The sequence below is a fragment of the Durotheca rogersii genome (genome assembly GCF_024521655.1).
Source record: "Durotheca rogersii strain YMJ 92031201 chromosome Unknown GGS23scaffold_1, whole genome shotgun sequence".
Classification (NCBI taxonomy): domain Eukaryota; kingdom Fungi; phylum Ascomycota; class Sordariomycetes; order Xylariales; family Xylariaceae; genus Durotheca; species Durotheca rogersii.
In genome coordinates this window covers 2,778,054-2,804,215 of record NW_026251232.1, presented here as the reverse complement: position 1 = coordinate 2,804,215, position 26,162 = coordinate 2,778,054, and the positions used below count along the sequence as shown (strand labels likewise).

The window sequence follows — 26,162 nt, the reverse complement described above, 5'->3', positions numbered from 1 at the left end:
CACACGCCTATGCACATACGCATATAGATGCGGTGCTGTTTCGTCTAGACCTCTTCCTTTTATATCTGTAGTATATTAAAAAAAAAAAGGCGCACGGGGCGGCCTTTCGCGTAAGGGGGTTACGCGGCCTAGGGCTACATATGTACATATCGGTCGCGGACAGGGGGGGCGACAGAAGAGGAAGCGTACGGAGGATTGTGCTTATATTCGGAGTTGCGCTCGCGCTCGCGCGGCAAGTTCGTGACGCGAAGGCCTCGAGATAGGATGTGTGTCGATGAGAGAGAGAGAGAGGGGGGGGGTCCTCCGCACGCGCGATTATGCTGACGTGAAAAATCTTTTCTGGCCTATCCCTTGTCCGACTCGACTAGTAGATCGGAGCGGTCGGCAACTAGGTGAGGTTGGCCGGAGGGCCTATACTGCTTACGCCCAAGAGCGCGTCCAGCGCAACAAACCAGGTGGCGGCGCACCACGCAGCTAGGATAAGGGAAAGCAGACGGCCGTTGGGCTTGTATGGGATCCCCCGTTAGAGAGGCGGGCGCAACTGGCACGTTTGAGGGATTACCGCCGCCTAACCTCCCGCCGCTCGAGGCCGCCTTGGCGATATCACGGGATGGGCAGACGGAACCAGCGAGTCGAGGGAGGGCCGCGGGCGAATCTGCATGTGCAAGACATGCCCGCGTACGCACGCATAGTAATGCATCGCGCGCCCAGCCTTACCCGAGGCTCGATCGGTGTGCATGCATGCCCGTGCGAAGAGGCGACGTGGTAGCGGTAGCAGTGGTAGCGGTGGTTGGCTGGTAGATTCCAGACCAGAGCATCAGGACGGACACCCTTCCATTTGGTGCAAAACAAAACCCCCCGTGCTCCCCCCCCGCCGTAAAAAAAAAAAGGACTGAATTCTTAGATTCGAATTTGTCCCATTGGCCTCGGCTTCTACGACTAGCACCATCCCACCATACCTAAGTCGAGTTAGGGTGTTGGCCCTGTGTGTGCCACGACCGGTCCTAGCTTGTTGGGAATAGGCCGGGGCCAGTGTCTGCTTATGTACGGACGAGGACGCATTGGACAACGGCCTTAAGCGTCGGGCCAAGTACCTGTATACTTCAGGTACCCAAGTACAGTACCTCGAGAAGCTAGACTCGACCGGGCCGATGCCCTTTCGATTAACCCAACCAACGAGCGCAGCGGGAGCCGCTCGCTCGGAACAACCCCTAGCGACAAACCAAAAAGCAGAAGTCCTGGAGGTACCTCGCCCGTTCGCCTATTGTTACCGTGCGGCTCAAGCTACCCCGTACCTACCCTCCTAGGTAGGTACCTCTGCTATCCGCACATACAGCCTCTGTACACGGAGGCAGGTAGGCAGGTTAGGTGGGAGGCATGCACCTGAATATAGGCAGGTGTTTATATTTAGGTATATTAAGCACCTAATCACCCACCTTGGATATTTGTGTGCGCAATGTGTGGTTGCAGGTGACATTACTATATACCTCGAAATGAAGCCGCGCACGGTTCATTCCGGGGAAGCCCCTATTCTTGGACGTCGGCGACGTGGAGCCGGGCGATGGAGCGCGGATTCGTCGCTGTGACGCGCCCCCCCCCCCCTCTCCCCGTTTTCCCGCGATCGCGTGTGACCGGTTCGAGCCATCGCCGCCGTAGGCCCGACAGGGTAATTATTGCGAAGGAGGATCGGTGAGAGCTGCCCGAGGACGACGAGGCCTCACGTGCCTTGGCCGGGCGCGAGATCTGTCCAACCACGGGCGCGGAGCGTCACGGACAGGCACTCGACGAGGCTAAGGTGAGGGAGGCCGTCCTGAATCGGAATGGTCGTTGGCGGACGGCCTGGATATGCCCACCTCGGGCAGAGAGGTAAGGGTTGGGACATGGGGGAGGGGCGGTAGTAGGCTAAAGTCGGTAGGTAGGTATATACTACGACCTAATAGCAACGAAGCTATGCAATTGGTGTTAGTCATTTCCACGGATGGGTTCCGCTTCGGTCATTTGGCCTAAACCTCCCCTAACCCTCCAGTCGGAACTGGCGAGATAATACCTCGACGTGGTATGCAAATACCAGGTACCTAATGACCGGAAGGGCTAGGGATGTGCCTGTCTCCTATGCATATTGTGCGAAGATGATGTTCGGAATAGGTGTGTGCCGTGGGAACCGTCAAATGAGGCACATAATCTCCATTACAGGTCGGTAGGTACACAGGTACCTCTGCTGCACGTAGTACAAACGTGCATTACGTGAGGTGGGTGCATGCATACGTAATGCGGCCGGTTGCTTCACATACCTACCTACTCATACCTAACGGGGCCTTCTCCGTCTGGGGCCATACTGCCATACCACACATGCCTACAACACCTACTGGCCACCCTGTACGCACCCAACACGCCGACGTCGACGATAACCCCCCCCCCCCTTCTCCCTCGCCGTCTGGCTCCCGACTCTCTGTCGCGTTGCCCCGCCGAAGACCCTTGTCGCGATGCGCACCTCTCCCGATCTACAGGGCCCCCCCTCCTCGTCCCACCCACCCACCTTTCTGTAGGGCAGGAAGGGAAGCTCTTAAGATACCGCATCTCATGGGTCCATTCATCGCAACCCGGGTTATCTCTGGGCCGCGACCTCCCACGCGGGCTAAGGCGCTGCCACTCCGTATCCCTCTCGCGTGCAACGTGACCCGCTCGTGTTGCGAGATGTGCTCTACGCCTGTCCGTATGACGTCTTCTTCCATACAGGTGAGGAATGATCTTCCTTGTCTTGGGGGGGTTAAAAAACCAGGGGCGGGGGTGGAGAGGAATAAGACGAGAATTAGAAGAAGGAAAAAGAGGGAGCGAGAGAGAGAGGGGAAAAGAAGGATGCATACGCATGTGCATCTACCTAATACTAGCAAGTGAGAGGTCGGTAGGTAGGTAGGTTACCTACCTAAGCTACCTAATCTGCCGTACCGCAGCCGAGTCGCAAGGTCCAGGATGAAAATCTGTGTCCCGCTAATAAGGTGGTCTGCCACCCATCACACTATCACCAACTTCGCCGAGATGATCCAGAAGGTTGGGCCCGAAAAGGACTCCTCGAGGCCTGGACTTTTGGTAGCGAAACGCCACCCTAGAACATCGTGCATTCTATTACTCTGGTGCTGAACCAGCTTCTCGTCCCTTACCTCGGTTCTTTCTCGAGAGCTGAGAATCATATGAACCCGCCGCTCGCATTTGGCGCCTCCAGAACTTCCCCCGCATCCCAACGCTTGCTAATTGATGCCGTCCGTTGCCGGCCAGTAAACGGGCCGGGCCAGGTCACTACCAAAGTAGGCAGGCCGGCAAGCCGGCGGCGGTACCTCGACGTGAACACTCCCCCAAGCTCGTCGAGCGCCCCCCTCCCCCTCCCCCCCCTTTGAAAGGGCGGCAGTGGCGCCGACCCACCGCTATCGCGCTACCCAATTCTGATCACGTCCAGATCGCCGCTGCGTCTCAGCTGGGCTACCTTACTGTTGAGAGACGTCGGCGACTATCGCTCACGGATCTGCATGCATAATTCTCCTCTGCACCGGCAGGTTTCTCTTCGCCTAGCTGCCTGAGCCTACGCACATCCTGCGGCCATATGTGCACACACACATACACGCGTACGCACACACGCACGCTCACCCCCAGACGTGGCTTTGGAGGGAACATGTGACGCCAGGTCGGGTAATGAGATGCCATCGAGTCCTTTTGACAATAGGGAAAAAATAACCGACAGACGGGACGGTGGCACGACTAGAACCGGTGTCTAACCCGACGAGATAACCGACAAGATTCGTCGTCTCCCTCCGAGAGGCCAACCCCCTCTCCCTCCCCGGTCTTCCCTACCAGCGCCTATGTAGATAGGTATGTACACGTATTTTACGACAGTAAAAAGGGAGGGGGGGTTATAAACACGCGGTTCACCTCAGCACCTCCCCCCCGTCGTCCCAAGCCGCCACACATGTCACTTATTACTACGGACGATGTAATATGATTAGAATTAAGGAGACCGAAACCTTGGAATTCGGCGCCTACAGGCCCTACCTGAGGCTGAGAGGATGGGGTAATATACACACACTTGGTATTGGACATGGGGCAAGGAAAGGGGGGGGGGGGGGGGTAAGGAATGATTATATGGCAGAGGGGGGTAGCCCCAAAATCCTTCTGCTCCTCGTCTCGATTTCCTAGCCGTTCAACCCGTTAATCACGAGGGCGGACGGGGAGGCCAGCACACGTCATGTGCGGAATCCGGACTTGTAAGTCGCTGAGCCGCCTATCAACTCTACCTTACCTCTGGAGGAGGGGTTGTGCCGCGTTTGCGCCTACGACGCCGAGAACCAGTATCGCCCTTATCTAGGTGCGTAGGAGGCTAGGCTAGGCATGTTATGTATACCGACCGATAGATAGACAGGCAGACGGGGCTGGCGTGGCACATTTGCTAGGTAGTACGATATCGAACAATTCCCCTCTCGGCCTCCATCATCCCATCCGCATCTTTTGGGTGTTCTTCTTGTCCCTATCCTGCTTCCCCTTCTTAAGTCCGAAGGCGCCGGGCATGGGGGCACACACACGCATTATTCGCTGCTGTTGTTGTCGCCACTCGCCTCTCCGAAGGCTGGATCTTGGTTTCCCTCGGCGACAATATGCGCGCGCACAGCATATGTCGATGGCGTAAAGGCGTTCAGAGCTCGTGTGCGTCCGTTCTAGCTTGTCGTGCCGCCCTTCTTTTGTTTCCTCGCTGCGGTTCGCGACCTCGTTCGAGAGGCTTTACGACAAGTGCACCACCGGGGGGGGGGGGAACAACCTTACCTACCTAGAGCTTAGAGTAGAGAGGTACAGAGGTACACATGTTTGTTGATAATACGCTCTCTCGCTTAGAAGATTCGCGATAAGCCAATCACGCGAGACCCACGAAGGTATTGGGTGACGGGCGGAGGCGCTAGAGAGGGTGGAGCGTGGGGACGGCACAGATTGATGCGATTGTGCATATAGTATACCTATAGGTAAGCATGTACCTGTGTGTGGACGGGTGTATGGGAGGGTACGTTTGTGGGTACCGGCAAACACAGGTAATGGTATGTTATATGCACATCAGTTTGAGCAATGCTAGGAGGAGGCACCTAAGGAGATGTGTTTTCCATCCGCCCATCGCATCGCGGTGCATAGGTACCTCCTACTCATAGGTACGCCCGCAACGCACCCAATGTGGCTCTCGCCTCGAGGACCCCTGGGAGTTGAACGCTAGGTTACGTTAGCAAGGAGGTCAGATACCGTACCTCCTCATGCACGTATGTACTTCTGTACGTGCCTCAGCCCTCGACGTTCCATTGCTTGGTAGAGGCAGGGCAGTTCCCCCCCCTCCCTGCTCTTACTATGTACATATGTACATGTGGTCTGGTATCCCCACACTGCCCTGCTCAACACCATCCACCATCCTGGAGGTCCATCCCATACATCCTTGCTGCGTGCTTTGGGATCATGGAGGCTGGCTTCGTCGATGAGGATGGGAGGGATGGAGGGGGAAGGATTTCCTCGCCGTCTTTTTGAAGCACCTCCCCCCCCCCCTCCTCGACTTTCAAACCCATCCCACCACCTGATTGCGTGGGCTACGCGACGTGCGTGTGCGTCCGGAAGAGAACGTGGAGGACGGGGGCACGTTCTACCTTGTTTCTGGTCTGGGTACCTGGCCGAAGTACCTACCTACCTCTACCTACCTCCGATCGGGAGATACGTGTAATATCTCATCTCGTACTCGTGTGGTTCCGAATGGTGTGCTCGCACCGCATATGTAGGCGTGCTCGCAGTTCACGTAGTACCTTGCGTATTAGAGCAAGGCCCTTCTCTCGTCGAGCGTGGAGAGGGCTCGCACGAGACCGCTCCGCTCCCTACGGACCTAGCTAGCCTGCCTGCGTAGGGGCGGATAGCGATAGCGGTATGCGCGCCTGGACGAGCTCGTCTTACCTGACACCCCCCCGGCCGACCTGCTACGTGGTTGGTCTGCGGTTCGAGGTCGCGGCGCATCGTTCTACCAACACCAGACTGATCGTACTTCACACACGTGTGTCGATATGGGTGCTAAGTTAGTACCTATCCCAGTCTGGTACCAAGGAGTGGATGTTTCCTTGGGATTTAGAGATAGGCTGGTAGGTAGGGTATATATATAGACTAGGTTGGTACCAGCTACGCGGTATGGCCACCCATTAGCGAATGCCTGTACCTAGCGACACCACCACCGGTCCCTGTCTCCATTTGCACTATGCCCGCCGGCCTTCGTGTTTCTCACGCTGTTTCTTTTCTTCTTTTTTTTCTTCTCTTCCTCTCCCTCTTCTTTTTCGTTTTCTTTTTCGCTAATACAGGGCACACGTACCCACCTAGGCAATGCATATGCGCTCGTGGATTAGGAGGTATGTTGCCGTGCATTTGTCGTTGATTGATCTCCGGCGAGGATGTAGGCGGTAGATCCTAGGTACACCTCCCCTTAGGAACCCTTCTTATAGCGCCAAGCGAGACAACAGGCTGCGTACCAGACGTCTATTTGCCCATCTAGGTACCTAACCTTACGTATGGGCTACGTAGTGGGTGGTGCATCCCCCTGCCAGATCCCTCCAACTGCATCTTCCCACTTCTTGGGGTGGAGCCCGTCCGGTCCCTCTCCCTCTTCTCCTCTGTAACTGGTGAGACGACGACGGCCTATCCTGGCGTCCTGGCGATATCGCAGTGGACCCAGCATACGAGCGCGAGGCAGGTCTAGGTAGGTAACCGCTACCTGGTCTCTTTATCGCCGTCAAGTACCCGGACCCCGAGCTGGCCGGCGACGGCGCGCTCTCTTTCCCCCGTCCAGGGTACACGATAGCAGGCCCTGCGCAGGGCGGACGGAGGTATGCGGTACCTACATGGCTAGGTATGCGGTACGTACCTACCTAGATATATGAGCAGGTACGTAGGATGGATGCCAGCGCTATCTACCTCCGTGGTTTCCACGCGTAGGTACCTACTTCCTAATATCATGTTGTTTCCAGTCTGCTCCGGAGGAGGAGCACTACAGCGGTCCCTGCCCTGCCCTCTCGATCGCCAGCTCCCGGTCTGCCCAGCCCCAATCGCTATGGTACTGGTCGTCTACCCCATGTCTCCCCATGCTAACGGGCGTGGAAGCCGTGCGGTACCTATGCTCGTATGTAAGTGTGTATATGTAAGTATGTACATGTGTCTGTCCGTATCCTTGGGTTCTCCCGTGCCCTCCCTGCTCCGCTGCTACCATAACTACACCTCTCTCTCTCTCCTCTGTCCTCCTCGGGCGGCCTGTCTATCTCGCCGTCTACTCTCTCTCTCTCTCCGCTACCACAGACGCGAAATCCCCCTACGATGTGTAGTCTATCGCTCTTCGTGTCACATCTCCCGCTCTCCCGACGCTGTTATCATCGCATTGTCCATGCATCAGGGAAACTCGACGCTCGTGTTACCAGCCAGGGATCGCAGAACGCTTGTCCAGCTTCGTGACTGGACGCTGATGATAAAGCTTTTGTTGAGCTATCTGAGTTGGCTGCTCCTACGCCGTGTTTTGGCCTGCTCTGAATCGATAGACAGCGCTCACGTAACACTGTCAACTTGGATTTTAACGCGAAGGCAGAGAGGAGTGGCAGGGCCGAGTCAGCTCCGGCAGGGGAGGAGAAGAAGAAGAGCGAAAAGTTCTCGGCATTCCCATGCTCCGGCCGGAAAACTAACTCTACGTCTCGTCTCCCGCGCCGCCGCAACTCTCGTTAGTTCACCCGCGGTCAGTGTCGTCTGAAGGCGACCTCCCGCTCCCCGCTCGTCCCCTCTGCGGAGGTTGACGGGCGTGGCTAAGTCTGAGGAAGGGACAAGATGTCCCTGTACTCGCCGCCGCCGCCGCTTCGCACTAGCGATCAGGACAAGCCAACCTTGCTGGTTTGCTGGTGGATCACCCTGTTCTGCATCACGATAATCTTGTTCCGCGTCGCCGGCCGATTCATCCGATCCGAGAAGCTCTTTAGAGAAGACAAGATAGCGGCGCTGGCTATCGTCCCGCTGTGTCTCCGCATGGGATGCGTCCATATTATCCTCCTCTACGGCACCAACAATGCCCAATTCGCCGAGCTGACCCACGATGAGTTGCGTACGAAGTCTATCGCCAGCGGTTTAGTTCTGGCTAGTCGGGTTCTCTACGCGGCAACGTATGTGGTATCTTGTTCCTCCGAAGTCCTCGGGCTCCCTCGCGCGTGGCTGCTCTGGTCTATGGGCGTTTTATGGGACCTTTCGAGGCCGACTCTCACCACTAGGAAATGCTAACTTTCTCACGTCCAAAGGCTCTGGATTCTCAAGTTCGCCATTCTCGACTTTTTCAAACGTCTGACAAGTATCACCTGGAGACGTTCGCACGAAATCACTTTGGCCTTCATACAAGGTACTCTGGTCGCGACATTCGTGGCCATCCTCATCGCAGATTTAGCAGAGTGCCAGCCGTTTGAGCACTACTGGCAGGTTATGCCCGACCCCGGCGGCCAATGCCGTCAGGGGTACGCCCAACTTCTTACGATGGCGACGTGTAATATCGTAACCGATCTCCTCCTCGTCTTCTATCCAGTTCCGATCATACTCACAAGCCACATGAGCACCAAGAAAAAGCTGCAGCTCACCTCGCTGTTTTCGATAAGTTTGACCGTGGTAGCAACCACGGGGTATCGGGTCCCGGCGATAATTCGTCAAGATGGAAGCCAGCAGATTCGCTCCTTGCTGGCTTCGGTTGAACTCCTGTTCGCAACCGCCGCTGCGAATACCCTGGTACTTGGGTCCTTCGTCCGGGATCGCGGCGTAAAGAAAACCAAGTACAGGCATAACTCTATTGCCGCCGAATCCACCGATCGGGGATCCGAGCTTAGGCCCACGCTCCATAGGCGTTGGGGCAGCGACGAAGACCTCGTGAGAGACTTGGGACTGAGCGTGGACCGCGAGCTCCGCAGTACTATGCAGATCCGGAACGAAGGCGACAAGCTTCCTAAACCAGCGGCGGCTATAGACCACTGGCAGTTCCCCCTCCGCGTCCCTAGTTCTGCCGCGCGAAGCGACGATTCTCTCCTCCCTAGTGACCAGTTCGGGGTATCACGAAGCAACTCGACTCTTACCGCCCGCAGAGTCTCTTTCTTCGACGTGGGCGGGCTGCTAGACAGCGAGCCGTCTCAAAGCGTACGAGAGAGCTATAACTCGAGCTTCGAGCCATCCTCCGCGACCCCCCCTTCGCCCGTTATGCAAGCGCCCCCTAGCGGTCTCCGACGTGGTTCTCAGTTGCTACTGCAAGATCTAGGTGGTCTTCTCGCCCCCTTCGGTTCCCGGCAACCCCGCTCCAGCTCTAGAAACGGGATCGAACTAGAGCCTATACCACAACACCCCGGAGAAACATTCGTCGAACCTGGCAAGAGCCCTGATACGCCAGTCCTTACGGACGCTAGAGAGTTAGCGAAGTGACGCCGCTAATCTGTCACAAAAATGGATCTCATTATCATCATCACTGTCACCGTTATACCTTATACCTCTATTCTATCTCCAGAGAACCAACTTTTTCTTGCCATGACGTTTACCGGCGCCGGTATCCGGAGCCTTCTTCCACGCGCGGTGTACGAATAACACACACATATATACGATGATGCTTTGAAGACGATACGAAATCGGGGAGATACCCAGTTTGGGCGTTTGGACGTTTCGGTTTGGTTTTTCAACAACCCGGGGATGGAAAATCGGACCCGATACTGGGTAGCATGGGCGTTTTTTTCGGGAACTGTTTACCTGTTCTAGGGGGAAGAAAAGGGGGCATTTACCGTGGCCAACGGAAATACGGCGCAATATGGGCCACGCTCATGGACACATTCACCAACGGGATTGGGACGGACAGGTATTACAGTGTGGGCAGACATCAAAATCAGGGGTGCCCGGAGGTGTCCCGGATAAAAGGGGGGACTTTCACCGGAGGGACCTTTATCAGCTAGACCTTGGCGTCATATCAGCGCCGGGGCTAGCCCCAGGTTCTTTTTTTCGAGTTCTCGTCCGTCGTCTAATTATCCCCTCATACCCTCTTCTTTCACGTTTGTCTTCTCAGCATCTACCGCGGCTGGAACATATACATAATACCCCTTGGGCGACGGAGCTGCCTTCTACTCTTCTTGATGTCTGTACTATCTTCTACTTCTTACCCGCCGCCTGTTACGAACTTTATTATGCTTACAATTCTTGCCGTCGGTCTATAACCTTTTCTTTTTTAATTTATTTAGTAAATACCGGAGTTTTCTGTCACAGAAGTACGAAGTAGATCTCTGGGACCTCGCGAGTGGTTTTCATCTTGGGAATTAGAGCTCTCGGGGAGCAGAGGATCTTAGATACCAGAGAGGCTGAGGGAAAGAGGGAGGGAGAGAGAAGAAGAGGAGGAGGGGGGGAAGGAGAAAAGACAGGAGACGAGAATGCAGAGGAAGAAATGTATATGTAATTACCCGCAGTTGACTTGTCTATCGACCAGTTTACCTGTGTTATTGTTGTGCCTGCTTTGCGCCGAGCCCAGCTGTTCCGACAGAGCGATTTCGAATGATTAGGGGCTATAGGATTCCAAGCGTTGTCTAGTCCGGTCCTCTTCCCTCCCCCCGTTCCCCGCTATCGAGGTCTGCCTGGCCGAGATAAACCGCAATCTACAGCTCAGCTCTGTCAAAAGGATAGGCGGGAGGGGGGAGGGGAAGGGATCCGCTCATTGGCTGGCCTCTCTCTCTTCTAGGACTGTCTTCACTACAGTAAGTCAAGGGCAGCAGCCGCTCCTGATGTCGCCCCCCCCCTCTAGGCCGGGGCCAGATGGGGGTAGTATAGGATAGGGACACAGGATAGGGTAAGATCGAAGCCTTCTCCTCCTCCTCCTTAAAAAAAAAACGCCACCCCCTCACCATCACTGCTATCAGGCTGCCGTCGGTAGCCGTAGGCCGCGGGCGTTGCCGCCATTGCGGGCGCCGCCGCGTCGCCCTCGCGTCGCCTACGCTCCTTCCCCTTCGGTGCAGCCCAGGTATGGCGTCAATCAGGGGGGACGCGCGGGGGTTGAGCGTGGGTGTGGGGGGGGGGGGAGGCAGCAGGGCGGGCGGGCGGAATTCCGAGCGTGCGAGAGCTAGGTATACGTTTGTGTGTGTACTATAGGGGGGAGGAGGGGAGGGGGAGGTTGGACTTTGCCAACGTCGGGTCATCGTGCTCGGCGTGGTTGGCGGCCCGGCCGATACGACGATGGGCGACGGGGGGCGGATTCGCGTTCCCGCGCTCGTCGTCGCGTTCCCAACGCCACCCCCACCCCACGTCTGCGTGCGAGAAGGCGGGACGTCGGCGCCGGCGGTGACGGTGGCTATAAGTAAGACACGAGGGATACAGGCCGAGCGAGCGAGCGGACGGTAAAAAAACGTGGTGCATTGAAGTCTGAGCCTGGTATGTACAGGCCTAATCGCGTAGGCACGCGTGCGGTCAGAGCAGAGCATGGGGCCCCGGCTATCGAGACGCTGCGGATCGGAAATGAAAAAATTTTTAAGAAAACCCCCCCCAAGTTACGGCCTGTGGCTCACGCACCCGCCCCCGAGGAGCCGCCGCGTGTCGCACACTTGCCGTCTCTCTCTGCTTCCCGCACGGTGGCCCGATGCCGTCGCGTGCCCGGCCCGGAAGAGGGGGCGGGCGAGAAGAATGTCCGAGAGAGTGAATTTGTTTTATTGGTCGAGACCACACCGAACTAAATGGTGTGGATGATGATGATGATGATGATATGATATTAGGACGAGGACGAGGACAGAATCAAATTACCTATAACATTTATATGCGGACCACGCTAACGCCACCCCTGCCTGCCCGGAATCAACCATGTCATGCTCATAGACGCCAGCCTTGGTTTCTTCGTCTTGTTTCTATGCAAATCTTTTTCGTTTCCCCCCTCTGCTGCGCCGGGGGCCTGGAAGAGGGCCGGGGAGGATGGACCTGGGTAGGTCACGACGTGAGAGCGACCGCTCTCGTGAAGACAGAGAAAGAGCCTACACGCAGAGTCTGTAACTCGCGTACCGGCCGGCGGTTTCGCTCTTCCGGATGATCTTGACGATCTGGCCACGCTTCATGCCGAAGTACTTTGCGACCGGGTCCTTCTGGAGGATGCGGGGGAGCTGGGTCTCCTTGAGGCGGTAGCGCTTGAGCAGGGCCGCCTTCTCCTCGCGGCTGAGGACGACGTGGCGGGGGACGAGCTCGTGGTGGGTGATGTTGATGAGGAGGTCCTCCTCGAGGAACCACTCGATCGAGGTCCACTGGGCGAACTTGGCGATCTCCTTCTTGGCCGACGCGGACACGGCCACGTGCGAGACGAGGATGCCGGTCCGGTGGTGCTCGTGCGCGCAGAAGCGGCCGAACTTGCGCATCTGCTCGGCGCCGAGCGACTCCTCGTCGAGGAACTCGACCCAGACCGTGCCCACGTCCGCCTGCGGCTCCGGGTTCGCCGCCGTCGCCGGCGGCGTGAACTTGTTGATCATCTCGGGGCTCGGCCGCGCCGAGAACTTCATCTTGGAGCGTCTGCCCAGCCCGGACGATTAGCCGTCTCTCCTCCGGCGGAGAGAGGGGGAGGGGGAGGGGAAAGGGGAGGAAGGGGCCTTGTCGCGTTCTCGGGGGCGGGGGAGAGGAGGGAGGACGTACACGACGCTGCCGTCGATGTTGCAGTACTGCATCTTGAAGGAGTCGAGCGAGATCCTGACCTCGCTCTCGGCAAGCTCGTAGCCCTATTCGCAACCGCGCGTCAGCACGCGTCCACCAAGACTCTTTACGTTTCTTCTCCCTCCGCGCTCGCTGCCCTGGCACGTTCGCCGAAGCTCGCGCACGGTCGTGCGACATCGGTGGCGGTGTCTCACCCGGTCCTGGACCATCTCATGTACGGTCCTCCATGCTCGCCACGTCTTGACCACGATCTTCTCGGCAGCCTCGTTGATTGGCGAGTCGGAATCTGCCATCGCGAAAGGAATGATGCGCGCGCGCGCTCTGACTGAGGGGGGCCGGGGCCGGAGGGAGGATGGAACGTCTCGAGGCTTCGCGGAGCTGGCAGGAGGAGGGTTTGTCTATCGCGATCTGGGGGGAGTAGGATTGGTCGTCGAGAATGTGTGGTGGAGTTGGGACAATGGATGGGTTCGAGACGGGAATGAATGGATGAAAGAGGAATGGGAGGCTTTCCCATGGGTCAGTCAGTCTCTCAGCCTTGTGCTCGGAGGAAGAAGAAAAAAATCCCAAGGCAGGATGTACTTTGTACCTTTCCAGTAATACACATATATATGCATATGTGTATATATGCATGTACCTATATAGCTACGAAGTTCCCCTATTAGGTAAGTACCACAGGCACCTTATGGCAAGGTAGTACCTGACTATCAGTGCATTGGTGGTGCGACCCACCCAGCAGGTGGCTTACATTAGGGAAGCTGCATAGTGTCGCTCGGGTACATGCTGTCTACCAATCTGTACTTTCGGCAGAAGTTCGGCAGGCGAGCTCCGAGCCGCCATACGCACTACGTAGCATATATCTAGGTACCTATATTGGTACCGTGACGGTAGCGTGGCTGTCCGTTCAATTTTGTGTGCGCGCCGGTCGGTGCACGAGCCAGGAACCATAGAATGGGAAAAATTAACGGCGCCGGCGGGAACTGGATAATGAGGTCTGAATCTGAACAAATGCAACGATGAGTTGGGGCCAGCCATTCCCTCCCAGCTTTTCCCTCTGTTAAATCTGCCGGCTTGACGCTATCTATTATCGCTTGGCCATAGTAGAGAGAGAATTGGCCTCCTCTCCCTTCCCTGCTCTCTTGGCTAATCGCTCGGGAGTCCGTGGCAGATTTGGCTTCTCTTCTTCACCCTCTCTCTCTGCAGCTGCGCACATCCACGTCACGTCCAGCGTCCTTTTTCTCTCTTCTTCTTACCTTCTCTCCCAGTTGGCCTGCTGCCGTCCGCCAATTGCGTGGCCGACTTGTCCTCATTGCCATCGTAGCCTATACCAAGGAGCACAGGCTACCTTAACCTGCTGGAACCATGGCCGAAGTTGCTACCACATCCACTCCTACCGCTGCGGCTGGGGAGAAGAAGAGGCCAGAGAAGCCCAATCTCGAACGCTTCAATGAGGAATCCGAAAAGGCCGAGAAGGAATACCAGGAATCCTTGGCTAGATATGTAGGCTTGCGCATCCTGGCCCTTCTGATAGCACTCCCGCGGGGGGCACATACCGGGGGCGCGTGCACAAAAGATTTGACTGACACAGAGTGGTGAATCTAGAATGCTGTGAAGCAGGAAGTCGAGCTCGCTGCCCCGAGCAAGAACAAGGACACCCAGAACCCTCTCCAGAAGCGCCGCCAGGAGCTCATTGCGCAATTAAACGAAATCCGCCAAAAACAAGGTGCCGGCAAGAACTCACGCAGCTCCAGACAAGACCAGATTAAACGCCTCGATGAGCAGTTGCGCTCCCGAATGGCTGAACAGAAGGGCGCCCGCGCCAAGGTCCAGTTCAAGAGCGTAGAGGACCTCGACCAGGAGATTGAACGCCTCGAAAAGCAAGTGAATGGGGGCCTCATGAAGATTGTGGACGAAAAGAAGACCCTGACCGAGATTTCCAACCTCCGCAAGCTGCGCAAGAACTTTGCCCAATTTGATACTGCTCAGAAGGAGATCGACGAGATCAGGGCTAAGATCAAGGAGATCAAGGATAGCATAGATGACCCCGAGGCTCGAGCGCTCAGCGAGCAGTATAACCAGATCCAGGCCGAACTCGACACCATCAAGGCCCAGCAAGACGAAGCTTTCAAGAATCTGAACGAGCTGCGCGACAAGCGAACCAGGCTGCAGGCCGAGCAACAGGAGAAGTTTCTTGCTCTGCGTAAAATTAAGGATGATTACTATAGCGCTAAGAAGGCTTACTCCGAGTTCGAGCGCGAGGCCCGCCAGCGACTCCGTGAGCGACAGAAGGCGGAGCGAGAGCGCTTCGAGAAGGAGAAGAAGAAGGAGCGCGCGCAGAAGATTCTGGAGGACGCCAGCGACCTTGCCTACCTCGAGGAAATCCGCAGGGCCAACGGTGTGCTCCGCTACCTCGACCCGGCCACCGCCCCGACCGAAAAGGCGCCCCTCTTGGCAGACAGCGGCCTGGGCGCCCAGGCTTCGCGCAAGGTCGACGACAGTGGCCTGAAGGGCACTAGGCTAGTGCGTAAGGAGGACCGCGAAGATGATTACCTCCCGGCCGTGAAGAAGGGCAAGAAGGGCAAGAAGGGTGGTTCCGCCGCCAGCGGCACTACCGAGAAGGGATTCAGGTGCCCCCCCTCAGTCATAGACGACTGCACCTTCTTGGGCGTCGATCCGCCTATGACTGCAGCCGATGTTCCGGCGACGATCGAGAAGGTCAAAGCCAAGTTGGACCACTGGAAGTCGGACCAGAAAGCCCAGACTCAACGAGTAAGCAACAACCACGCATTTTTTTTTCTTAGAGAACACCAGTGCTAATATGGCGATCCTCTATAGAATATCGACAAGGCCAAAAAGGAGATCGAGAAGCTAGAGGCCGAAGAGGCTGCCGAGGCTTCGGGCACAGCCACCCCTAACGGCGCTGCTGATGACAAGAAGGCCGATGATAAAGTGGAGGCTGTGACGTCGGACCTAAAGGAGGCGTCGCTCGAAGAGAAAGCGGAATGAAGCCTTCTCAGACCCCAAACCCCCTTTTCCTCCCCACCGTCGTCGAGGGGAAGTATGGGGGCAACCTAGGATCGGCGAGAGTTAAAAAATTCGAAATCTAGGTACTCCCGGTTGCCTCCGATTCGACTATTTCTTATAAAAGAAACCGAAAAAAAAAGAATGGACTAATTTCTTGGGGGGTTGGGGATACGAAGGAGAAAAAAGCTCGAAGGGTACAATCGAGATCCGAACTCAAGTCCTTTTTTTCTTGCCGCTTTCACGACAGCCAATACCCGGCATTGAACGTATGTTGCTGCCCATATATCTCATTTTCTCCTCTTATTCCCCGGCTCATCCGGCTGTATGTTAAGGATACGGAGCGTGGCGGGTCTCCTCAACCGGTTGGCATCTGGCTTGTCGTTATATAAGCATGTGATGGGTATACAGAAAATATACACAAGAAGGAATGGAGAGTAAGAAAGCGGGCGAGACAGTCAGCTGTTGCTAGCAGACTTGGTAGACGATACTAGCTGTTGATGAAAGAGGAGCTTGCTTGTTTTGAACTACATATTCCATCCCCCTTTACGTCCGTGACGCGCAAACTGTCTATAATCAAACTGACATACGTAATCCCCAGCCAGTTCCGTTTGGTAGGGAGGTAGGAAGAGAGAAAGGGGGGGTGTATATCTACCGTCCTGTGCCATGCCGTGCTGTCCTGTCCCGAGCCGAGGCAGTCCACCCCCCCTCTCCTTTTCTCTCGTCTACTTCGCGATCCGCGATCCGCGATCCGCGTGTCCGCGTGCTCGGGTACTTGTTGCTTATCGACCATGTTTTTTTTTCGGTCTGGACGGGGTTGATGATTCGTCGCTTTGGCTGCTGTCCCTCTCGCCTGTTTCTCCATTCCCATCCTCCTCCTCCACGCTCCCCCCCCCCCTCTCTCCCTCTATCCGTCGACGCATCCCCTTCCGCCGGAACTCCTTCTTCTGTCTGCCTCTCCCCGTTGTGGAGAGGCAAGGCGTGTGCGTACGTGCATACATACGCACATATATACGCATACACATACCTACATATACGCGCACATAGGTACATCCATACATATATAATATGCCCATATATAGGTACCTAGCCGTACGCGTGCATTTGGGCATTGCTTCCAGTCCTGCCCATAGGTACATATCTATCGAACGGACGTGCCTACATACCTTACCTGCCCGTCTGTCTGTCTGACTGGCCTGGCTGACCAGGTGCCCGTCCATCTGTCCACCCGCCTGCGTGTCTCGGGAGATTGGGCTCGATTGGGCCGGTCTCGCACGGGAATGCACAGATATATAGGTGGGCAGTTGGGGAGAGCTAGAGGAAGAGAGAGAGAGAGAGAGAGAGAGAGAGAGAGAGAGAGAGAGAGAGAGAGAGAGAGAGAGAGAGAGAGAGAGAGAGAGAGAGAGAGAGAGAGAGAGAGAGAGAGAGAGAGAGAATGCTTGCCTCCCTACTGACTGACTGTCTGCCTGCCTGTCTGCCTGACGGGATTCCTTACTGACTAATAGGCGGATAGAGAGGGGGGAGAGGGGATGGATGGGGTGGAATGGAATGGGTGTGTCGACGGACGAACGGTGGCCCGCTGACGACTGCATATCCCCGTCGTCGGCGGCAGTTGGGAGGAGGGGCGCCATCGAAGATAAGTTGGCCGAACCACGATCCCCCTCCCCCTCCCCCAAGCCAACCCCTGTCGTCGTTGTGGCTCTTGACATCATCGTCGCCATCGACATCGTATGCTCTGCTCCTGCCCTCCGCTCCCGAAACTGTGGGTTGGGCTGCCTGCGTCGGATGTGATGCTCCCCGTCGGTCGGTCAGTCCAGTCCAGTCAGCCTAGCTTATTATGCCCGTGTCGGACGGACGAGGGGAGGGGGCCAGGAGAAGGAGAGAGTGAGAGAGAGAGAATGAGAGAGAAACGACGGCAGGTAAGTGTGTGCTCGCATGCCGAAGTAGCCTAGCCTGGTAGCCGAAGTGAGACAGGGAGGGATAGAGAGAGAGAGAGAGAGAGAGAGGGAAGAGGAGAGGAGTAGAGCCCTACCGCTGCCACACCTAAAACGTGCGTCTGTCTCTGCATGCTCCCCGACTGGCCTACCGACAACACGTATCTATCATCTATCCCCTCCTCCACCCTCCCCTCGGAAGCAGATGTGCCAATGGCTAGCTAGGTGACCTGGCCCAGCGAAGTCGACGAGCGGCGCGGCGCGCAGGCAGACGGGTGCAGACGCGGCTCGTTCGTGCCTATCCTGCCCGTCCGCCATCCCCGTCCGCCATCCCCCATACGAGAGCGGGCGACCCGGCCACGGGAGAGGCAGATGCGTCGCTCGGCCAGACTGTCTAGACCTCCTGCCCTCCCCTTCCTCTCGCTCGCTCTCCATCGGCACTAGTACTAGAGACACCAGCGGCAGCGGCAGCAGCAGCAGCAGCAGCTTCTAGGCCCTCGCTGCTCGCCGCCCGCAGGCCCTCCCCCCGCCGCGCACTGATCCGCCGCGATCTACGCGCTTGCGTGCTGACCTCGGACCTCCTCCCTCTGCGCCACGGCGCTGCGCGCGCGCGCGCGTGCTCAGGGTGCTGCCGTCCCATCTCTCTCTCTCTTTTTTTTCTCTCTCTTTTCGCTTCTCCCCCCCTTCCTCCCCTCCCACGTAAGCACTCATTCTCCTTCTCGCCCCCCCCCCCTTTTTTTTTCCTCCCTACCCCCCCCCTCTGTCTCCAATCGCGGCACGGTCCGCGCTTGTTCTTGCACTTGGGGGGGGAGAAAAAAAAAGAAAAGGAATTGGATTAAAAAGAAATAGATAAAATAGGTGCGTAGGTCTACAGGTTACCTACCCCCCGCCGGCCGTACCAGCTTCTGTGCTCGCTCGCCAGTTCCGCCCGTCTACGTGTCAGCCTAGTCGCCATAGGCGGACGGGATGGGGAAAAGGGGGGAGGGAGGAGAGGACGACGACGAGACAGGCAAGACGCGTGACTCGCTCGCGGGGCGCGGGAAGCTACAGTACGGGCTTGCTTTTTACTTATTTATTTAATTTCCTCTCGGTTTAATTCTTTTTTCTTTTTTTTTTTTCCGGTAAGAACAAACAGCTGGCGTCCGTTTGTTGATGGCGCCGCGGCGTCTTATCCCGCATAGACACGACGGTCTGCCTTACCTACATGGACCGGTAGGCTGCTAGGGAAGCCCGTACGTGACGCGAGGCGTCAAAACAACAGGTAGGTGTGCACATGCGTGTCTCATGCGTATGCGCGTATGTAGTGTGTATCCGGAAATTAGGAGGTGGCGGAAGGGCTCGCGAGTGAGTGAACGGGCGAGAAAGCAATTAATCGATCGATCAATCAAAACAGAGGGTTTCTATCAACACGTAGCTTCGACTGGCTTGACTGGCGACTTTCTTAAGAGACACACGTTAGGTATCGCTCACACTACCCCCCTTTGCTTCCTTTCCCCCCCTCCCCTCGCTCTCCTTCGCCTCGCGTGAACCGGTCCCCCGGCACCTAGTCAGGTAGATAGATAGGTAGGTATGGACAACACGACATAGAAGAGAATAGTTACACTGAAAGCAAGCAACAAATTGCCTGACCCTGCCCGCGTCCCTAATATTCCTTAGCACTCCATACGCCTAAAAAAATAAATATACTTCTCCCCGGGAGCAAGAGGTGTAATACTCTCCTCCCCTCTCCCCCCGCCCCGTCTCGGACGGATCCGAGCTCCCTAGAGGGAGAGGGAGCGAATTGAGTGGCCCTTAGGGTTTTTTTTTTCCTTTGCTCTAGAAAGATCTAGAAAGTCAATTTTCCAATGGAAACAAAGCGAAGATGTGTTGGATCGGGAACATTTCCAGTAAGAGCAGTTGTCTCGCCGCTATGCAGAAAAGGTGTCGTTACCCGGGATATGTTTCTCTTCTTTCCCCTTCTCCCCACCCATGCAGTGAATACGCTGATCATAGTATGCGCTCGTGGTCTCGTAAATGGGGTTATTTCTCTTGCGAATTACTCATGAAAATAAACCTTGTGTGTGTAATATATTGTTGCCGTGATCCCATCTTTCAAGGTCTCATGTGGCAGTACTTGTGGCACCTGTAGTGGTGGCGGCGGCGGCGGCGGCGGTAGTTATTGGTATTCATTAGGTGGTTAGAGGAACGGGGCCGCGGACCACTTCCCTAGGCCGCTTCAGTAGCTGAAGTAGGCAGTGCCCGGTGGCGGCGCCGTCGGAGGTCGGTAAGAAGAGTGCCTTCGGCTATTAGCCGGGGGTGCGAGCGGGTTCGCGACCGGTCCCGGTCCCGGGGTCCTCCGGTCCATGATCGGCGGCGGAGGCGTTCTCCGGGCTAGGGGGTTCCTTTCCCTCTCTTGGAAGCTCTCGTTTGCTAGCGTCGCCGTCGACGTGCCTCGCCTGTTGATCTTTCGTGACCCGCTCAGGGCACTCAGAGGAGGATCCTTAACCGCGGAATCGTCGTCGCGCGGCAGCGTCAGCTCGACTAGGCTGTAGAAATACTCCAGCACCTCGGGGTATCGCTGCACGCTCGACTGCCAATCCTCGTCGATTCCTCGCTTCAGCGTTGATTGGGCCGCTGCGATATCGTTTGGGTTCGGAGGGGCGGAGTAGTAGTGGAAGGCATGGGCCGTTAGCCGTTCCATATGAGCCTGATGTGCGGCTTTGCGTCGTTCGCTGAGTAGACGGAAATACTCAAGGATGTAGTCTTGGGCGTGTGCCCGGACCCACGAGCTAGTTCAGTTTAGCAAGCCGCCAACGCTAGGTCGAAGTAGCTAGCACCTCCTAATCACGCTCCCAGGGGGAGAAGAGAGGGGCGAGGAGAGGAGGAAGGGCAGCAAAGCACCAGGGTCTTACCGGATGTCGCTGTATACCGCGGCCATCATGCGGTTCTCCGCTTGCTCGACGGCGATCTCGAGCCCCTTAGCCTCGCAATCGCAGGCGAGATTGGCAGGGGCATGGCAGATGGCACAGTTCGGGTCCATTCTGATGACGGACTTGCGGGGTTTATATTCTCTGGAATACATCTTAGCGGTGTGAAGCCGATGGCGGCGGAGAGGAGGGCCGGAAGATGGGAAGGGTGCACATGGGCGGAGGCAGAGTAGAGTATAGCTTCAATGTGGCACGGCGTCGTTCACTTGATGACCCGAGAGGGTCCATGGCGCGAAGGGAGGGGGGAGGAAGTAGAAGAAGGGAGAAACAGGACGGGGTAGGGTACGAGGGGGGAGAAAGGTGAGACTGACCTGTATTATGAACAACGAGAACTGCAGCCAGAACGAGACAACACACAGCTGGCTTGACAATGGGCAGAGTCACAGCAGACGACGTGGGAGCCCAGAGAGGGGGGTGGGAAGGTGGCCGACAAGGAATAGCAGTCAATGGCTAACGCAGAAAGTCGCCTGCAGGAAGCCAAAGCTGACCGCCCTGTTGAACGCCGCGAAGGTCAATCGAGGGCAGCAAATAAGGGTGTGAGTTGGGGGGGAGGGAGGTTTGCGTGCCGATGTGGCCGGAATCATGGGAGAGCTAAGATACGGCAGGAAATGGAGCGTGGGGAACGCGGAGAGGGAGAGAGCGCGCGAGGGCGAGAGAGAGGGCAAGCCTGAGAGACACAGATGGGAGGAGGCGAGCAGCAGAAGTCGGTAGACCAAGGCCGCTATGCTATGCAGACGGGGGTAAGGGTCGAGGAATAGAGAGAGGGAGAGAGACGCAGCGAGTTGCGTGCTTTCGTGTGCCTGGCAAGAGAGAGAGAGAGAGAAGAGAGAGTAGCAGCAGCAGCTATGTACTCTCTCTATTTCTCTGGGGGGCTTCTTGTCTCTCGTCTCGCAGAGCCTGCAGCACCGAGACCCCACACGAACGCCAATCGAGAGACGGGGGGGGGACAGAGACAGATAGACAGACGAGAGGAGCAGGGTACAAGTTAAGTACCACTGCCCAGCGCGGCCCAAAGACCAAGCCTTAGCGAAGAGGGCTTAGGGGGAAGCGGGAAGAGGGAAGAGGGTAGCGGAGTGGAGGTAGAGAGAGAGAGATAGAGACAGAGATAGAGATAGAGAGGGGGTTAGTGGTGCAAGAGAGGGAGAGGGAGAGGGAGAGAGTGTAGAGAGTTGCGTGTCCACGTTTGGCCACAAAAGAGGAAATTTGGATGTCGTGGCTCGAATGGGCGGCAGGATTACTAGTAGCATGCAGTGTGCATGAGGGTAACCCAATTAAGAATTTGCATAATCCAGCCGGTCTGCTGTTGTTGCAACGGGCCAGTAATCTCTCACCCGCGATGATATTGGGAGCAACGCTTCAAGTGTGCCATAGGGGATGGTGCGTGTGGCATGTACAAAAGGACGAGGGTGTTCCTCTGCTTCTCCCAGCCCCTCGAGGGAAAGGAGAGAAAAGGGAACCGGCGAGGGATACGGACGGACCGGGGCAGCAAGTAAAGGTCGCAATGACAACAGCAACAGCAACCAGACGAGATATACACAGAGAGGCCCAGATGCTTGTCTGCTTATGTGTACGTATGGGCGTAGGGGTAAGTATATATAAGTTGTGTGTTAAAGGTGTGCGTCTCTTGAGTGCGTACTGGAACGGGGTTTGTGGGTGGGTGGTGAGTGTAAGTGAGAGCGCGCGAGAGAGGAAAAGTGAGAAATTACGGCAACATACCTACCTACGAGAGAGAGAACCCGGAGACGGGCAGAGAAAGAGGAGAAGCAAAAATTCTCAGTCGAAGACGAGAGATCGGCAGAGAGGAAGAGAGAGGAAAGCCCGGGATTCTATGTAGGTTATGTATAATATGTGTCTCGGAGATAGTATGGACCTACTACTTTTCTCTCTACTAAGAGGTGACGGGACGAGACGTGTGTGGTAGTGTGGTAATGTAGGAATAGAAGAAGGGAGAGGGGATCGGCAACGAGGAGTTGAAAAAAAAGAGAGAATGTATAGAGAGGGCAGGCTAAGGCGGAGAAGAAGAGAGACGGCGGGAAGAGAGGAGAAGCGAGGCGCGAATGGCCGTGACAAACAGAAAGAGACCAGCGAGAGGGTGTCAGAGCTGCGATGCGATGGGCTCCGGCTCCATCGAACACATCAGGGCCGGTCCCGCATGGAAAGACCTGGTTGAGGCTCCCCGACGCCCATTTGCCTGCCTACCAAGGTCGAGAGGCCGCGATTGGCAAGGCGACTCGACGTGTGCGAGGGATTGCATGCGGTCTCTCTCTGAGACGTGATGCTTCCCCATCCCCGCCATCCCTGCCACCCTCGTACCGTACACTCATACATATCATGTGTGTATGTATGTATGTAGGTATGTACGTACTCGCTCACCCTGCTCTGATCTGGCGTCTGATCTGGCGTCGATTTTTCTCACCGCCTTCTGCCGACCGGCCCTCATTCGGGCGCCTGTAGCGGCTTCTCGACGCCTCGTCTCCGTCCGCGGCCAACTGGCGTCTGGCCCCCGTCCAACCCAAGCCAGCCACTCGGTCGAGAGGGGAGCCAAATGAGCAGAGGCTGGCCAAAGCCCGATCGCTAAGATCGTTCGGCGACATGGTCAATGTATCGTAGCAGCCAGTCTACGTATTTAAGGCACCCGAGGTCGCATCTATTGGGTGCTCTAACCTCTGCCTTGGGTCACTCCTGTTGTGTTCTGTTCTCGTCGCCCTCGGGCAGGATCTGGTTCCGTCTGGCACTTCCTGTCAAGCGCCAAGTTGGCGTTGTCTTCTTCCCCTGTCCGTCTGTCGTGGTGTCGTGTGAGGTGCCAAAACCAGCCCCCTCCCAGCCGGCCTATTCCGAAAATGAAAAAAGTCGAAAAAAAAAAGTGACGAGAGTTGCCATTGGAAATGTGCCGGTGCTCATGTGACCTTTCTAGCCGACGCCGGCATTACTTGGTCCGGAATCCCGGGTGGCGCTAAACCTGGCTGGGCAGCGAAGCTAGGAAGGAGCCAGGGTGACCCCTGCTGACCTCGGGCACTTGCCTCTGGATGTGGAAGGGGGTACGGAGGTACACACACCCATCTTCTTCGGGCTTATCTTATCAAGCCACAATTCAAGAAATTCATGATCTTCTTCGCACACTACGCGCACACCACCACCACCGTTTCCAACCAATCTACCGCGCGCAGATCCGCCGTCTCATCCCCCCTCCCCCCCCACGAAAACGGTACAGCCCGAGCCGCCTCCGGATTCCAATGGAAAGGATCCCGACATAGAGACACGGCGTAGGCATTGGTGGGTTCCGAGCACGCCCTCCCATCTGCCCGGCAGCCATGGCTCCCAGATGTTCGCCAGGGTCCGGCATATTCCTCCCTTTCCTGTACCCGTCGCTTTTCCGATCCACCTCCGCTCCCATCGCCCCTCGCGTAGGCCGGGCGGGCATAACCACCTTATACTCGAGCTCGGATGCGGCCCCGGACCGTAAGAGCACCGAGCCGTCCTCCTCGAGCGACAGCCTCCCCCTCTCGCGTCTAAACCCGGCCCCCGGCGACTACACCATCTCCACCTTCTCCGACAAGGCCCAGATCATCGCGCATGCCGGCCGCGGCGGTAATGGCTGCATCTCCTTCCTACGCGAGGCCTACTTCCCCGACGGTCCCGCCGACGGCGGAGACGGCGGCCACGGCGGTAATATCTACATCCAGGCCGTCCACGGCGAGAGCTCGTTGCACAAACTCGTCCGCCGGAATACCCTGCGCGCTGGCCACGGCAGGACTGGCAAAGGTAGCAACTGCGGCGGTGCCCACGGCGAGAACCTCGTCATCCAGGTCCCCGTCGGCACCGTCGTCCGGGAGATCGAGCGCATAGACCCTACGATCGAGGAGAACATACGGTATCACGAGGCGCGAAAGAAGCGACGCGAATACGATAGGCTAGTCCAGGAGGCCGAGGCGGCGGCAGCGGCGGCGGCGGAAGCAAACGGCGACACAGGACACACGTTCCATCCCGGCCCGGATTTTCCGGAGGCCCCCGAGCACCCGAACCTGCGCAAGTTTTTACTCTACCCGGGCATCTCGAGCAGCGAACGGCAGAGCCTGGCGCTGCCGCGCCTGCCGCGGCGCGACCGGCTGTACATGCAGCCGGAGGCGCCCATCCACCTGGACCTGTCGACGCCGACGCCGCAGCCGATCCTGCTCGCCGTCGGCGGGGTCGGCGGGCTGGGCAACCCTCACTTCGTGTCCAAGGACCGGCCGCGGCCGGTGTTCGCGACGCGCGGCGAGAGCGCCGTCAGCATCCGGCTCGAGCTCGAGCTCAAGCTGCTCGCCGACGTTGGCCTCGTCGGCCTGCCCAACGCCGGCAAGAGCACCCTGCTCCGCGCCGTCACCCGCAGCCGTGCCCGTGTCGGCAACTGGGCATTCACCACCCTCCAGCCCAACATCGGCACCGTCGTCCTCGACAACCACCGCGGCCGCCCCGCCCTGCCGCTGCCGTCCAAGGACGGGCGCTCCGCGGCCCCGCAGCACGCCGTCGTCAACGACGCGCGCTACGGCCCCGTCGTGGTGTCTTCTTCCCGCTCCCGCTCCCGCTCCCCATCCTCCTCCTCTCCTTCCCCTTCTTCTTCCACTCATCACCTCGTCGCCGACGACTTCGACTCCCCAGGAGCAGAGCAGGGCACGCCGCGGACCCGCTTCACCATCGCCGACATCCCGGGGCTCATCCAGGGGGCGCACCTCGACCACGGCCTCGGCATCGAGTTCCTGCGGCACGTCGAGCGGGCCGGCGTGCTCGCCTTCGTCGTCGACCTGAGCGCCGGCGACGCCCCCGCGGCGCTGCGCGCCCTCTGGACCGAGGTCGGGCTGTACGCGCGCATGCGCGACAGCGAGGAGCGCGACCGCCGGGCGGCGGCCGCGCGCGCCGAGCGGCTCGGCCGCGGGGATCCGGCGGCGGCTCGGCCCCGCGGAGGCCTGGGCTCGATGGCGGTCGCGGAGCCCGAGCCCGAGCCGCCGAGGTCGGCCTGGGACAGGCCCGACGAGGAGTCGGAGCCGGAGTCGGGCGGGCTGCACATCGCGGCCAAGCCGTGGTTCGCCGTCGCGACCAAGGCCGACCTGCCCGGCACCCAGGACAACTACGCGCGCCTCAAGGAGTACCTCGACGCGGTGACGGACCGGCGCGAGCCGCACCCGAGCGGCGTCGCCGGCGCGTGGACCGAGGACTGCGCCGCCATCCCCGTCAGCGCCATCCACGGGCACGGCGTCGACCGCATCGTGCGCTGGATCGTCGAGCTTCTCGACGGCAGATGAAAAAAAAAAAATTTGCGGACGGACAAACGGACGGACGGACACAACGGGGGGCCGAATCAAGGCGCGCACGGGGGACGGAGGGACGGGTACGTGAATTCCAAAGACACGACCAGTCTAGTATTGTCTTGTATATCGCACGTGCGTATATGTACATACATCTACCACTCGAACACGCGGGAGCGCAGACGAACAACCCTTTAGCTACCTGTACCGTGTATAGAAGGGGGAACCAATCGAGACGCGCCCGCGAGCGAAACGAC

At 57.6% G+C, this 26,162-nt stretch overlaps 8 protein-coding genes across 8 annotated transcripts; 4 read left to right on the top strand and 4 right to left on the bottom strand.

The window, feature by feature from the left end:
- Positions 1-6,065: 6,065 nt before the first annotated feature.
- Positions 6,066-9,474, top strand: GGS23DRAFT_592347 (uncharacterized protein; the record flags this gene model as incomplete). Its single annotated transcript, XM_051517866.1, has 3 exons — positions 6,066-6,076; positions 7,851-8,186; positions 8,319-9,474. The coding sequence occupies 3 exons, from the start codon at positions 6,066-6,068 to the stop codon at positions 9,472-9,474; spliced, it is 1,503 nt and encodes a 500-aa protein (XP_051377292.1).
- A 1,023-nt stretch (positions 9,475-10,497) lies between these two features.
- GGS23DRAFT_38009 (uncharacterized protein) lies at positions 10,498-11,771 on the bottom strand. The gene has a single exon (XM_051513427.1). The coding sequence runs from the start codon at positions 11,499-11,501 to the stop codon at positions 10,683-10,685; it is 819 nt and encodes a 272-aa protein (XP_051377291.1). The 5' UTR covers positions 11,502-11,771; the 3' UTR covers positions 10,498-10,682.
- GGS23DRAFT_38008 (RPB5 subunit of DNA-directed RNA polymerase) lies at positions 11,772-13,092 on the bottom strand. Its single transcript, XM_051513426.1, has 3 exons — positions 12,900-13,092; positions 12,688-12,770; positions 11,772-12,567 (listed from the first exon to the last, which is right to left on the bottom strand). Exons 1-3 carry the CDS (start codon positions 12,996-12,998, stop codon positions 12,042-12,044), a joined length of 708 nt encoding a protein of 235 aa, XP_051377290.1. The 5' UTR covers positions 12,999-13,092; the 3' UTR covers positions 11,772-12,041.
- Positions 13,093-13,413: 321 nt separating this feature from the next.
- On the top strand, positions 13,414-16,319 carry GGS23DRAFT_546271 (uncharacterized protein). Its single transcript, XM_051515016.1, has 3 exons — positions 13,414-14,202; positions 14,305-15,471; positions 15,538-16,319. Exons 1-3 carry the CDS (start codon positions 14,065-14,067, stop codon positions 15,706-15,708), a joined length of 1,476 nt encoding a protein of 491 aa, XP_051377289.1. The 5' UTR covers positions 13,414-14,064; the 3' UTR covers positions 15,709-16,319.
- On the bottom strand, positions 15,872-17,637 carry GGS23DRAFT_38131 (uncharacterized protein). Its single transcript, XM_051513436.1, has 2 exons — positions 16,379-17,637; positions 15,872-16,096 (listed from the first exon to the last, which is right to left on the bottom strand). Exon 1 carries the CDS (start codon positions 17,448-17,450, stop codon positions 16,506-16,508), a length of 945 nt encoding a protein of 314 aa, XP_051377288.1. The 5' UTR covers positions 17,451-17,637; the 3' UTR covers positions 15,872-16,096; positions 16,379-16,505.
- A 2,235-nt stretch (positions 17,638-19,872) lies between these two features.
- On the bottom strand, positions 19,873-20,718 carry GGS23DRAFT_602319 (uncharacterized protein; the record flags this gene model as incomplete). Its single annotated transcript, XM_051519312.1, has 2 exons — positions 19,873-20,425; positions 20,549-20,718. The coding sequence occupies 2 exons, from the start codon at positions 20,716-20,718 to the stop codon at positions 19,873-19,875; spliced, it is 723 nt and encodes a 240-aa protein (XP_051377287.1).
- Positions 20,719-21,366: 648 nt separating this feature from the next.
- GGS23DRAFT_37760 (uncharacterized protein) lies at positions 21,367-22,593 on the top strand. The gene has a single exon (XM_051513407.1). The coding sequence runs from the start codon at positions 21,831-21,833 to the stop codon at positions 22,455-22,457; it is 627 nt and encodes a 208-aa protein (XP_051377286.1). The 5' UTR covers positions 21,367-21,830; the 3' UTR covers positions 22,458-22,593.
- An 884-nt stretch (positions 22,594-23,477) lies between these two features.
- GGS23DRAFT_37937 (GTP-binding protein Obg/CgtA) lies at positions 23,478-26,141 on the top strand. Its single transcript, XM_051513421.1, has 2 exons — positions 23,478-23,661; positions 23,720-26,141. Exon 2 carries the CDS (start codon positions 23,935-23,937, stop codon positions 25,900-25,902), a length of 1,968 nt encoding a protein of 655 aa, XP_051377285.1. The 5' UTR covers positions 23,478-23,661; positions 23,720-23,934; the 3' UTR covers positions 25,903-26,141.
- Positions 26,142-26,162: the final 21 nt, after the last annotated feature.